Here is a 14,784-nt window from a genome sequence, read left to right as displayed (position 1 = left end):
GAGAGATCTGACAACAGAGTGCCGCTAACATCTCAGATCAACTCGTGGAATTCCGAAAGCTTGATATCAGAGCGTGAATAGTCTCTCTGCTGGACACCGGTCACAAGGCCATGCGATCACATCTTGCCTTACCCCAGCCGGGCTGTGGCAGACGTCTAGTGAAGCTGCAGAGATGTCACACCAGGCCGAGGAAGATGTCAAGGGTGGCGCCAGATATACGACTCATAGCAGCAGCAGATCCGGCTCGTGTCGCGGAATGAGATTACAGTGGCTGATACTATTATTCTGCTTTCTTTGCCGCATGAAGACGGAGTTGGTGATCTACTCCGTAATACTACTACTTTGAGCAGTGTAAAACAGCCACTCGTACGAGTAGTACTTTCGGATGGTGTAGTCTCAAGACAGGGCGGATGAGGTATTATTCAACAGTGGGTGACATCCCGCTAGCCGTATCTCTGGTCGCTTAACTGGGGTATGCCTACTGCTCGGTTAGAATGAGCGTCTCTGTTAATTCTTGCCGTTGCTAGATGGCGCGGGTTGATAGACGCCCTGCGCTTATTTCATCGTATAACATGCTCAGATGAGTCCCGAGTACTGCTACAGTAAACGACTGCTGTTAGGTGGTATCGGAGGCTTTACGGCATTCCATATGCGCGTATCAGTTGCGTGCTTGGGGACCTGCTTACCCCTTCTTTGAGTATACTTAGATGTGTATTCTGATGGAAGAGCTCTAATATTCGCGCATATCATCAAGCCAGGCGTATATGTCAAGCGTGACCAAGACTAAATCGTCGGCTTTTTAGAGCTCAAGCACATAACACCGCGGACTTTTGTTCGGACTTTTCGATTATCAGCCGCTTTGTGATGACGCCGCTCCCTGGACATACCGTCTCTACCTCTTTTTCTCTCTCTCTCGTTCTCCGTCTTCTTCTAGTTCGGTCGAGCGCCGTCCATGTAACAGCCGACAATACTTGCAAGTACTGCAAGTACAGTAAGAAGCGGCTGGCAAAGCATGCCCCTGCTAGGCATAATTCGTAAATTGATCTGGCCAATCTGCTCCATGGCAAGCTATGCGGCCGCGGCACAGATGCTTGTATCCGCGCCCACAGCTCTATTCATGCAGCGGATGCTCCACACAAGCTAAACCGAGTAGCATGTCCACTTGCCACTGTCACAAGGATTACTTCGTGGTAGTACAGACTACCTGTACCTCGTGGTACCGCACCCTGTAGTCTCGTCTCTTGGCAGGGCATGTACTTGCGAGCTGCCCATGCACTACAGAGCCTTGTAGCAAAGCGACAACCTCTATCGCGGGGTTTCTGCGGGCCAGACCACAACGGCGCCTGTTCCTTACGGGGTAAGGTGGAAGCAGGGGCACCGCTGCCACCGGACCAGGAGTTTAGGCGCGTACTGGCCAACACCGGCTGTAAGGGCTCGGCCGCCGGTACGATGGCCAACAGAAGCCTCTTCGCAAGCGAGACTGGCAATCCGACTGTCGCAAACTGGTCGCGGCACCGTGATCGACGCCTAGCAGCATTCTAGGTAGGTGGTCTGTTGATTCGACCACAAGCGGGAAAAGCGATTATCTATCTATTCATGACCCTAGCGCCGGGCATATGAAGAGGCAGGCTGAGTGAAACGCATAGGTATGTAGATACAGTATACTGTATCTATAGACCCCTCTTGTAGTTGTAAATTCATCTCGCGATCGCGAAGGCCATTTCTTTATAAATAACCCTAGGGGCCCCGTTGTTCAAGGATTGTGAATGCTTTGCAGACCAGGGATCTGCATCTTACTACCAAAGCGTCGTAGATCATCACGCCTGGGGATGGCACCCTGTGCTACTAGTACCAAAGTAAGTATGTGACAGTAGGCAGTTGTTGCCGAATGCGACATGACAAGACGACTAAAAGGTCTTTTTCTCAGGATCTTTTGATTCGACAATCGAAGCGACCTGCGAAGTCGTTGCCTTGGATATGACGGAAATAGAGACAGAACTGAGCTTGATGCCTTTATTGCGAAGGAACGAATTACAGCGAGCTGGACTGCATATGTGCTCCAAATTCCCAAATACCTCCGAGATGCCGATGGGGCGTGTAGGTAGGTGGGTAGATATTATACGTCTGGATGGATATGGAGCACTATTCTTGCGTAAGATAATACTTTGTAGTCGTATGGGTAATAGGCAGTAATAGGTAGTAGATAGATCCGATCCGGAGCACCTACATCTCGCGGTGGTAATTCGCGTATAGCGGCCTCCCAATAAGCACCCAAACAAGGCCGGTTAAGCTGACACTCCAATTATAGCGCTTTGCAAATGAGTGTGCTTGTATTTGCAGGAGGAGAAAGAGAGCCTCCAGTTCCTTGAATTACTGCTGGTGATGGAGAAAAACCTTGGATGTGTCATCTGACAAATGAGATTGCATGAATGCCTCGGATGATTGTGCGTGATCTCATAGAATTCTAGCGGTGGGTGGTGAAGCTTGTACTCGTACGTAGTGGCTCGCCGTAATGAGTGGCGATGGGTGATGGGTTCGACCCTCCATGCGAGTGCCGATACAGCTCTGTGACGTCGCTAAAATGACTTCGGGCAAAAGCCGAGGGGCTAGCCATAGCATGTGTGTATGCATAGTTGTATGAAGCTCACAGAGTCGGCGCAGAGTGCCCTGAATAACGACTTTGGACTATGGTTGTGCGGCTTTGCGGTTGTGCGGCTTTGCTCATGAAACATCGGTCTTGTTGGCCGCGAAATAATAGTAGTGCACTTGGCACCATGGACTCGGGGCGTAAGGTAGAGGCGGTGATGAGGCGCGCTGGCTAGATGCTGGCACATGGTGAGGGCATTGTCGGGACTCTTGAAGACGCGGATAAGAGGATCCTGAAGAAGCCGGGGGGGCGAACGAAGCTCTGTCTAGGCTGGTTTGGCACAGCCGACAGCCAAGCAGGTACACATGTAGCAATGGTAGCTTGTACGAGTAAGTACCCGGCCGAAGCATCGATTGGACTAGCTGCCCTGGCCCCCTCGTCATGACCTTCCGCCATGAATATCTCCCGCTCGTGGATTGCCTGTGCCCTGTTCGTGCTTGAACGACAATTGTAGTAGGAGTACGAGTAGGTACTAGGAGAGGCCACAGCAAGTGGCATGCTTCCGCGTGGGACGCCAAGGATGCCTGGTGATGGCAAAAGAGCATGGGAGTGGGGAGACGGGAAGTAACCCATCAGCCATCTTGCGCTGCTCGTTGACCATCACGATGAGAGCTAGATGGGCGCCCTGGATAGCCAGATCTCCAAAGCGGCCCCCAACGAGCCCCTGATGGTTACATCGCCAGCGAGAAAAAGGCCCGGCGCAGAGCGATGAAACTTGAGATGAGGACAGGACCACGATTGGGGCTATCACCTATACGGCGTGGCTGCTGGTGCGCCATCGCGGCCAAGACGGACGCTCCTTGAGCCGGACAGAGACGCAGACGCAGACGAGCCCGCGGAAGACGCAGATTGGCTGACCTGCGCTTCTGCGGCCAGCAGCCCTGCCGTCACATGGATGGCCTGAGCGCTACTGATGCCTGTCAGTGTGCGGAGCAGTTGCACGGAGTGGGATAAGGCGTGGCGCGCATGAATGAAGGCCGGAAATACTGCCTCAGACGGGTAATTAATCGCAGCTGCAGAGGAGTGATGAAGAAAGTGATGAAGACAAGAAAACGTGTCCTGAGTGGAGGAGGCCTCAGCAGCTTCGATTCAAGCAGGTGCTGTGCATCCTGGGCATGTAGTGCCTGCCTGGTCGGTCCTTTATTTTTTCCAGCACAGGTAACCTTACTGTACATACGGATCTCAGGCTGTCGGCTGCCGCAAGCACAAGCACCGGGCTGCTTTACTGCCGGATGTCACGTTCTGCAGATCTCTTGCTCCGTGGTACTTCAATGCTCCGTACCCGAGAGCGGCATCTGGGGGCGTAAAGCTGTCATAGACCTGCGTACCTGCCATCTTAGGTAATGTTTGATATCGACAGCCACTGCGGGCTGCCAAGAGCTGATTGGCTGCACTACCTCTCAAGGTAATTTGAAGGATTAGCCCATGAAAAGATCCCACTAGCACTCCGTACCTGTCTAGAAAGCAATGGCCGCTATTGCTAGTGCTACTTTGAGCTTGCCAGCACCTAAAGAAGCCACGGCTGTCGGTGAGGCAATCGCTCTGCGAAATGACATTTAAGAGTTGAAGAGCTAAGATGGCGATAGGAGTAGTTGTTACGCCATTCTCTGTCAGGGGAAAGTGCTGACATGGGCGACCATCTGGGATCACTTGTGGTGAACAGGAAATATTTGGTACGCGTGTTCATTAGCAGTAGCCAATACAACATGCTGAAAGCGGCAGGTAGGGGAAGAGAGAATGCTGAAGGCATTGCTGTAAAGCTTAAAAAGCTCGATACTATGGGTCTTTGGAGGTTCTTACTAGGAAAATAAAGAGGTCCTAGCTGCTAGTGCTAGGAATAAGCAGGGCAGGGCAGGGCAGGACAGGACAGCATACAGTAGTTGAATCGGACGGCAACATCAATGTGACCGTGTATGACTTTATTTCCGCAGCGCAAGCCGAGGTAGCACAAGTATGCATACAATTCCGCCCGGCAGTTGACAAACAATGTGTCTACCCTGCTAGAAATGGCGCGTCCACAGTGGATCTCAACGGCGAGCCTGCCGGATGCTACTGTAGCGTGTGGTAATCGATAAAGTTTTCACTGGTGCCTGCAAGGAGGTCGGTCATACCAGTACAAGTGAGTAGATGGATGGCAAATCGAGCTGCGAACTGAGAGTGTTGCTTGAGACTCAGCGGCAGTTGTTGTTGCTGCTGCAGATGGCGACCTGCGCAAGCAGAGCTTCTGCGTTACGCAAAAGTCAACAGCGCGGGGGGGAACTGGCCTTTGTCGTGCCCTGGCTTGACGAAGTCGTCGAACCTCGAACCTTGTACGAGCAGGTACACGCGCCACGATTGATACGATTGATTGAGAATTCATGCACACAAAGCCACGGCCCCGACTACCCTAAGCGATGCCCGTGTTTTCCACTGCTCAAGTTGTCGACGTGGGTTACGCTTCGATGGCCCGAAGAAATACTGAAGCCTGGAGAAGGCGCAAAGGCCCTGGACTCGTACAAGTACCTTGCTGCCTTGCAAGCGACCGTGGACGAAAATCTCAAAGCCATGCTTTTGCTTGCCAGGTCGATAGATAGCCAGTGGATCCAGAGCCCAGTACTAGTTTCCACATGCCACAGGGTGCTCGTGTGTGAATAAAGTGAGTTCTTGCTCTAGCGGCGATACCAGCCAACTTGAAGCTTTTCAAGGCAAGGCGTGGCTTGGACTCGGTTTGTACAGAAGCTAGGCGCGCGCGGCTGCTGGGTTTTCTGTAAACCACCTTGCTGGCTCAAATGCTTTCTACTGTATATCGTGCTTCGTACTTGTACCCCGTGTGTACATACTTGTACTGTAGGTCTTATATGAGTGGATGCCTCTCGCGCCCACACCAGCATGGCCGCTCCACATACACCTGAAGGTTCGTTCTTTGAGACTCAGAGCAAGGCGCGGCTGTCAACTCCACCTCCAGTTAGGTGGGGGCCAAACGCTAGGCCGTCCACGGGCTAGTCTCCTGCCGTCAAAAGCACTCGAAATATAACCGCAGACACTCCGTGCCCGTGCATATGCAGGCGTCGAAATCAAGGCCCTTGGTGGCTTGGACGGGGTACCTGCCTTACGGGGCGCGCGGGACGAGTGCCTACAGGGGCTCAGAGGCGCAGGGGCACGTAAAAGAGACAAAGTTGGTGGACCCAGAAGCTTTGAGGGTGCCTTCAGCGGGCTTGCGCCGTACACCACCAGATTCTGATCACCAGCTCCAGCGGCCTGCCGAAGCCACAGGCGGCGCAGGCGATTCCCGCACAGAAACGGCCCGCCATAGAGAGGTGCTGCTCAGCAGCATTTCTGAGTCGGCTTGAAGGGCGGGAGAACGGAGAATTAGGTGGGTGGTAAGCTGAAGGGCTGCCTGTAGTGAGATACGGGCAGGCATTGATTCTCTAGGTCGCGTCGTGCATGCTTGGATGAACATTTCCGTTTCTCTACTGTGTTTAGTGCCTAAAACTGTCACGTAAATAGGCACATTTTAGTAGTCGCCAACGTAGTTTCAGCCTCGCATTCGCTTCAGATACATACATTACTCAACATAACTGTGCCCTGTATCTTCCAGCGGCAAGGCTCTGCGGGCGAGTGCAAGTTGGACTGAGTAGTAGAGACGAGGGCGGGGGTCAGTTGGTTGGAGCTGGCGCCTGCTGCCTTCGCACCAAGGCATCCACTTTTCGCAACTCTATACTGTAGAGCCTCGAAGCTGCATTGTTCAGCCAACCTCCACGAAATACGGGTTTAATCCAATCGGCACTGGAGCGCTTGAATTGTCTTGAAACGCTAACTTCCTACCATGTCAAAGATACAGGCAATCCAATACTAATAGTTTAGGATCTAGCGCACGGAGGGATCCGGCAACTGTCACTCAGTTACAGGGCACCTTGTCCTTGTGTCGTGCTAGTTAGAGATTCAAAACCTCCAACTTACCTTGGTGCATATCTATCCGGCGTCTCTATAGCCAAAAGTCGACACTGATCCATTTACGTCTTTCTCTTTTCTACTCCGATTCTTATGCCAACGTCACTAGTCACACGGCTTTATCACGGGGACCCGGGTTATTGCCAGCATGGGGCTCGTTGATTTCATCCCCTCACGGCTAAACTTGGCACGTCTAGATCGTGTGTTACCCCAGTCAACTGCAGACGAACCAAAGCACAGAAGCCGGTGTTGAGATGAAGAAAGAGGAGCCTTGGAAGAGAGAGGAAAGAAGATGGGAAAACAGGTCGCACCAGGGTGTCTCGCACAACGGCTTTCAAGGACTTTGGCTCTGCTTCTTGTTCTTTGTGTCCATGTCCGTCTTGTCATCCGCCGCTGTAGTGGGGCTGCAGCCGAGTGATCACTGATGATGACCCCGAGGCCAGATCGACGGCTAGAGCCCACCGAGTCCACTCTTGGCAGACTCTTGTATCTTTGTCTCGAGGACGCCCTGCGTGAACTTCCACATTTGGTCAGCGCGGACGACCGCCTCCGCATTGTCTTGAGGCTTTTGTCTGCACCTCGACGCCACCGTTCTGGCAAACTTCTAGGACGGTGGCTGCGGCGGGCAAATCACGAGAGAGGGATGATCCGGATACTAAGCAAACTAGGTGGGCGCGGCACTGGGGGGCATCAGACCGAAGGGAGGCTGCTAGTACGGCATTTATGCCTTCGGCTGCCTTTGTTCGATGCGATTCCTGAGCAAATCCTCAGAGATGGTGGCGACAACGGTACTTGCTGGTACCACCTCATATTCCCTGTGGCCCTTCTCTTGGCAGCAACAGCCTTGCCGCAAGCTAGCGAGGCTCTTTGTTTGTGATGAATCTCTCTTTGCCGCGCTGTTTAAGCACACACATATGCATACGCGCGCGCACAAGCAGCTCTGCCGTCACCTTGCCATCTCTTGCGCAACTTCAAAGTATGACAAAGTTCTGCCTTCATCACATCGCTCAACATGTCTTTGAATGCATGCACGATTTCTTCCGGAACAAATCCTCTTCAGATACGGCACCTTGAAGCTCCGCTAGAGCTTGAATACACGGACGAGCGAAGCTTTGTTTCCTCCTCCCTGCGATGGGCTGCACCTCGTCCATGCAAGCATGGCGTAGCACTCTAGACTGGACAAGCATTCCAGCGTATGCTTGTTCCCCAGAGACTGATTACTATTGCTTGATACTCGTGGGTCGCGATTTCCCGCAGATACTAACAATCAACCAAGCTTCAGCCCATCACGGATGCAAACAGGCCATGACAAGGCGTGGCCTTGGTCCCATGGCCATGCCCCGCCATCACCCGTTTCAAGCCCACCCATCCTCTTCATAATCCCTCCAATAATGCTAGCAGTCCGAGTATTGCTACAGGTACTTTGCACGCATTGTTTTTTCCGACAACGCCCTCGACGCCCCCAGGCCCCCTCGCCCCCTTTGGCTTTTGGATGGATGGAGCCGGTGCTGAGAGTGGTATTTACTGCATAGCATTGGCTAGCAAGCGACAGCCGTGTTTGAGCCGCCGGTTGCTTGTCAGTGCCGCCACGAGATCATCTCACAACCTGCCTTTTTATCCGCTTGATACGCTTTGATCGGACGAACATTAGTTCAAGATGGTGATTGGGCCATCGAGCCAAATTGATCAAGTATGGTGTATGGCATACAGGCATTTGTTTAAGTACTACTACTGTGTATACACCCTGCAGAGCACGATACCGGACCCCCCTTGCTGCCTACCCTGGTCACTGCCGCCTCCTATCTTGACGGGGAGATTCGGCGCTCTTGGAACGACATCGTCGTATAGCAACGGGCCTCTTTTCTCTCTCCTTACAAGTACTACAGCCCTTTTGTTCGAATGTGCTTTTCTCACGTTTGGTGTACAAGTAAAGCGCCAATAACTGCGAGAGGCCAAGACGCAATAATCTTTCGCGGATAATACGCAGAGGGGCTATCCACCACCTTTACCCACCACCTCCATGGTGTCAATCGGCCGATTTCAAGCCCGCTTCTCGCATCGTTTTAAGGTAAGCGCAATTAATGCTAGCGTACAAGCATACTCTGGAAGCTGGCGTATAAACGAGTACAATAGAAAGATGCGGTAGGTACATCTACTAGCCAAGTGGTAGACAGATAGGAATTGAGCCTGTGAGCCATGCGGATTTAGTAAGTATCTCGACAGTTTCGTTTCCTCTCCCTCTCTCTGTCTCTCTTATATGTAGGTATATGCTTACTTGCCTACTGCTTTTGTCAACTATAGGACCCTGCTTTTGCGCTTGCTGCCATCTTTTATTGGTACATACAAGAATAAGCACAAAGGTATAAGATCCTTCTCTTGGTCCCGTTTATCTTGGTCATCACTTGAAAGTATACACACCTATCGTTAGCAGTGGCTTATTTGCATGTACAGCTCCCTGTAGCTTATTATTGCTCTTGTATACTCGTACCGCGCCACTCCAGTACTTGTGCCATACCTTCTCCGTTTGGTCAGGGATCCTCGTTGAGGGATGCCTCCACTAGTATCCCTGCAAGTGGCTCCTTAGACCGGCCTCTTGTCCTGTCCTGTCCTGTCCTGTCCTGTCCTGCCTCGTCTTTGACTTCTCGCGCGGCTGCCCTACCTGGTCGCATTTTAATTTTGCGGAGCAGTCCTCTCTTGTCTCTGCACATGGCTGGCTGCGTCTTGGCTCGAGACCGGTGATTGTCCGTGGAGTACTTTGTACGAAGCAAAAAGCAGCGTCGTGATCCCCCGTCAATGAGAGACATTCTGCGTCTTACTCTCCCAACTCCACCATCGTCTTCTAGAAATCATTCAATTAGCCCGGATTAACCTTGGCTTCGGAGGATTCTGCCTCTGACTGCACAGGCACCAATACTGGTTCGCTAGGTTCCGGAGCGCATCCTTCAGCGGCTTATGAGAATCTCGTCTTTTGAGATGAGCAGGGCGCTCCCCACCATACCCTGGCTCGTCAACTTGTAGCTTTTTTACCATGCCCAGCCGGGTAACGACCGTGTGTACATCAAGTCGCTGCGCCAGTCATCAGCACCCCTGGTGCACGTCTCGGCAGAACCGTCTCCACGCCCACCACTCGGTACATGCAAAGGCTAGTGGGCCTTTTTTGGGTAGTAGAGGAAGAGAGGAATCTCATACGAAGGACGCTCTGAACGCGTACTGGTGAGATTGATGGGCGCCCACGTTTACTCCGTACATGCAATATCTACCACACGTTACAATAACACGCGAATTACTACTACGATACATGCCATCGAGTGCTAGCAGGGTTAGCATGGACCAGCAACAAAAAGCCCCCGAATGCGCCTACACGTTTGTCTTCTTTGCTGTACTTCATACAGTACCTCTATACAAAATAGAAAGCAGGCGGACATTGCTATGAAGAAGGGGGCGTGTACTATGAAACAGGCACTTTCATCTTGAAATAAGGGAGAATCAAGTTGGCTATTGATCAAAAGGAAATTCATTGCTCGGCCTTTTTCTCTCGGCCTTTGTTCTTAATTTCCTCTCGTTGCCCTCCGCTAAGATTACCCAACTTGGTATTGTGTCCTCGGGCTTATTGGGAGATTGGTTTGGAACGCCACTTTTCAAACGATTTTTGCGCATGTCTCGCGTCGCACGGAGATATGGCTCATCAGTGATGACCAGGAGGAGAAGGGTCAGATAACACCGATCTGGCCAGCTCTCGGATCTCATTTGTCTTGACAGAGAAACAAGGGAAAAAGAGCCCAAAAGAAAAAAAAAAGAGATCAGAGGCTGCATAAACAGGTAATAATGAGGCTTCAAAGCAAAGGAAACAGAAGGAGGGAAAAAAATGTAAAGATACCCACCCACACACCCCCTGGATATGATAGACGAATGAAATGGGAAAAAAAGACCGACGATGCTTGTGCTCTCTAGCATGAATTTCAGGCATGCTCTGCTTGCCCGGACGTCAGTCCAAAGACTTGCAGGGAATCCCGGGGATCCCCTTCAAGCGTCTGATGAACGAGATCCGAGTTCGACCCCTCTCACTGCCGCGACGTACCCCCCTCGTCCTCCTTCCAAGAAAGGTTGCATGCATGGGTACGTGATGGGCTATATTCTTGCAAGTCGCTGCGCCTGGCTGGCGCTTGTGTCAAAGAGTCCGAATCATTATCCCACTTAGCCTCACTCGAGGCCTTTTGCTTGTGAAGAAAGCATGGGTCTCTAGTTCGGAGTGGACCAGCGTCCCTGGACCTCTCCGTAGACAGAAGGCCATATTAGGTCCCGTACTGGGGTGCAAGGCGGCGGCCCTCACCGGAAGTGCCTGCCCGCAAGCCCGTTCTGTCCATTGAGTTGTCTTTATAGACACACACACATGCGCGCACACACACATACCCATACACACATCCATACGTAGCAGTATGTATATACTACTACTCGGCTGTGAGTAATAATAGGATCGATATCCCACTCCCGGTCCAGTGCCGGGCCTTTTAAATCTATCAACCACTCCCCTCCATCATCTGCCGTCAGTCTATTATTTATGGACTTGCTTCTTGTTTATCATTCTTTATATCCCGTTCTCTTCTCAACTTCAACTCTCAATCATATCCGTCGTTGTACTTTGCACGCCCTTCTCTCTTTGAAGAAGTTTTGAAGCGGCTTGCTCTCTCGAGTGGTGAACTATCAAGAGCCATCTCACTCAGTTGATCCTTCATCCGCCACGACATCAGCCCCTACACTTCATCATTCAGCATAGCAAGATTCACCGGAGTTTCCTCAGCGAGCGAACAAGCAAAGAGGGATATGCGCCCATGATGACAGCAACAGCATATCCAGTAACCATGTCAGACCTCAGAGGAGAGCCTGCTCATTCGAATTTCTGGTCCACCTACAACGGTTCCGCTCACTTGGCCAACAGACTCGGCACAGCAACAATGGACTCTGGCTTTCATAGCTCAGCTTCGGCGTCCCCTCTTCCAGGGCGTCCTCGCAGTGGCCATGACCAGTCCTACCCCTATGGACGGTATCCTCAAGAAGATTCTGTTGCGTATGAACGCCACTCCCAATCAAGCCTATCCGCGCAACATAGCTACCCCAGCCTCAAGAGACCCTTCTCTCAAACTGAACCGGCCGCCTATCAGGAAATCGTTCAGGACTTGCGGGATGACGGCTCTCGATTGACGGTAAATCAAGATCACAAACTGCTGGCTTTCCGGCGAACACAAGATAAGCATACCATCGTGGATCAGCAAGGCCGAATGCAGCAACTAGAACTATCCGCCCAGCTTCATGGCATGTTCTTTCTTTCTGAGATGCCATCGACTGCCAGCGACGGAACTGCCTTACAGCCCGAGTTAACCTGCTACCGAAGGAATTTGTTCCAAATTAGTGGTTCTTTGATCACTCCTAGAGGGCAACTCTCTGTTGTCAACGAGAGCAACGAGACCCTGTTGGTGACAAGTATGGAGGTCGCTATATCTGCTATTGAATCTGTTGATGGCAACCCCGTCCGCCTCATTGTCATCCCATGGAAAACTCCGCCGCCTAATGCCCCTGAAATTGCCCAAAATCCTGATCAAGAACCCGCCGCCCTCCCTTTGATTCCTTTCCAAGATGATGGATCTGAGCCCGAAGGAGACTATGCTGTCTATCCTATTGGTTGGCGTCGACTCCAGTTTAGAATGTATGTTTACTTGGCTACTAAGTTTTTCTTTCACCAAGACTTGTTTCCCCCTCAGCTTGCCCCTCCATTCTTGAGGAAAGTTCTGACATCAGGTAATAGTGCTACTGCAAACAACGGTCGACGAAAGGAGCTTCAACAGCACTTTGTGCTTCACCTTAAAGTGTTTGGAACTTTGTCTGACAACTCCAAAGTTGTCTTAACAGAATCCACCACTGCCCCAGTCGTAGTGCGCGGCCGCAGCCCGCGCAATTTCCAAGCCCGCAGAGAGATCCCTCTGCTGGGGTCAAGCGCTGGCTCAAGGGGTCAAGCCTTGGTAGAAACAGGCCTGGGAGTTGTCGCGGGCGCATTAAGCGCAAAGCCCCAAGAGCTCAAGAGAACAAGTGTGGACATACAAGTACCACGCTCGAACTTTACCTTTAGCGCTCCCAAGGTACCAGGAAGCGGGCAACTGGGTTCAATGAGACCTACCAAGTGAGTTTTCAGTTGTGTGGCTGGGTTATCTTTCGAGCGAGCTAACAACTTTCAAGTCCATATCCAACGTGGAGTGCTAGCAGCAGCAACACGTCCATCTCTCAAGTCGGCTCCTCGGGACCAGGAAGCTACTCAGCGACGACGATGGGTGCCGATACCTATTCTAAAGTTCCCATGCCTACTGCATCAACCTTTAGCCCGGATCCCCAGGAGCTGCCGCTTCAGTCAACGATATCATCCTTGCCACTAGAGCAGCAACCACCAACTCGAGGACAGTATACCTATGTGCAACAGCAAACTTCCGGATCCCAGTTGTCGGCTAGTACACCAGCCGTGAGTGGCCAGGACAGCACTCTGAGCATCCCCAGATACGTCGAGAACGGCCGACCAAACAAGAGTCCAAGACACAGCGGCCAGCAGTCTGTTCATGCTACCAACTCCGTCAACAACAGCGAATCGCCCGAGTATCGGTATGGATCAACGACGCAAGGATCAAATCCTTCTAGAGAATACTATTCATCATCACAAGCCTGGTCTACCACCGTCGCCGGCGAGAATAGCTCCACAGCAGCTTATACTACGACTGATGCGAGACCATATCCATTTTCCCACGATTCCTATAAGGCGGGGACAGCAACTGGATCCTCAGTGAAACCTGAACCTCGCGGGTCGTTTGAGCCCATGCATAATTATTCATGGACTGCAAGCTAAGGAGCTTGCAACGTGATGTTCAGATGTGAGGCAGTTTCGACAAGCAGTTTCAGAGCGTTGATTGTTTTTACCTTTTGATTCTTTTGGTTGTATATTACTAGGGATCTTTATTTACTTAGGATGGACTGGGACATGTGTGCAATGACACTTTGGTTCTGCGGCGCAAATAGGCAGCAAATGCTACGGGGGCTTTGTTTCACGGATTTTTCTATGCTTACCTATGTACATGTACGCATATATACACACAGATACACATACACACATGCGTGTTCTTGTTCGTGTAGATGTATGTATGTGTGTGTGTATGTCTACTTATATTATATTTAGAAAACATTTAGGGATTTTGGATTGGCAGTTGGTTGGAAAGGTGGCTAAAAATATGATTCATCTGCTGCGGCGTCAAGGTCAAACTCGGTTGTTGGGTCCATTGGTATGATGTTATGGTTCAGGTATCTGCTTTGACAATACTAAAGATACCACGATGGCGAGCTGTGATGGGCTGATCGTTGATTTTGATTGTTTCTCTCGTTGTTATTTTTTCCAGTTAGCGAGATGAGCGCTTTTCTCCAAGGGTTTTTGATTGGGCGGCAATAGGTTGTACACGAGATACCTGCCAATGGCACTTTTGTTAAATGACGAACTACTAATGTGATGTACATTATTCAGAGTGATTGCAGTCACCAAGCACTTGGCGTTGAACTAGGGGCAAAAGAGACAGAGAGGAGTTAAGAACAGCCCCGGGAAAAAAGCCTCTCTCTAACGTGCTGTACCTTTGTTCGTTTTGCGTGAATTGTCTACTACTGCAGGGCTGCATGAGGTGTGACCCTAGGCTAATATAAACAATGTAGTACATGCAGAAACTCGGCAAGGCTCTTTGTTGCTTACTCCTTTTCGAGCGACGGCATGGTGTTGGAGGGGGATAAATTCAAAATAGATTAAAAAACGGATCATATCGAAATTCTCTTCTCTTTTGTTGTAGTTGGTTTTTCCGGGCGTGGGGGCCAAGGAATGCTTTATTCCCTGTATGCTGGGAGTTTGTTCCTGGCTGATTTCCTGGTTGTGTGGACTGTTGGGGGGGAAGGTTACGGGGTCATGATCTGGGCCCCAGAGAGATAGGAGCTGAATCCAGAAATAGATACGAAAGGAGTTGGATGTGGACGGGATGCTGCGTCGAGTGCTTGACTGCTGCCATTTACAGCGGTGCAAGGTTTGATATGGGTGTTGGTGTTTCTAGGTATGTGTGGGTGGGTGGGTACCTGTATTTGGAGTTCAATTTGGTGGCCCCCCGGTGGAAAGTACGCCAAAAGCTGTACTTCAAAACAGT

At 51.2% G+C, this 14,784-nt stretch overlaps 1 protein-coding gene across 1 annotated transcript; it reads left to right on the top strand.

Annotated features, from left to right (window-relative positions):
* Positions 1–11,406: 11,406 nt before the first annotated feature.
* TGAM01_v200627 (NDT80/PhoG like DNA-binding family protein) lies at positions 11,407–13,460 on the top strand (the record flags this gene model as incomplete). Its single annotated transcript, XM_018809074.2, has 3 exons — positions 11,407–12,278; positions 12,378–12,749; positions 12,806–13,460. The coding sequence occupies 3 exons, from the start codon at positions 11,407–11,409 to the stop codon at positions 13,458–13,460; spliced, it is 1,899 nt and encodes a 632-aa protein (XP_018657741.2).
* Between the last annotated feature and the right edge of the window lie 1,324 nt (positions 13,461–14,784).

The sequence above is a fragment of the Trichoderma gamsii genome (assembly GCF_001481775.2).
Source record: "Trichoderma gamsii strain T6085 chromosome Unknown Scaffold_2.2, whole genome shotgun sequence".
Classification (NCBI taxonomy): domain Eukaryota; kingdom Fungi; phylum Ascomycota; class Sordariomycetes; order Hypocreales; family Hypocreaceae; genus Trichoderma; species Trichoderma gamsii.
The sequence above is the reverse complement of the archived record's forward strand: the minus strand, read 5'-3'. Positions and strand labels throughout refer to the sequence as shown.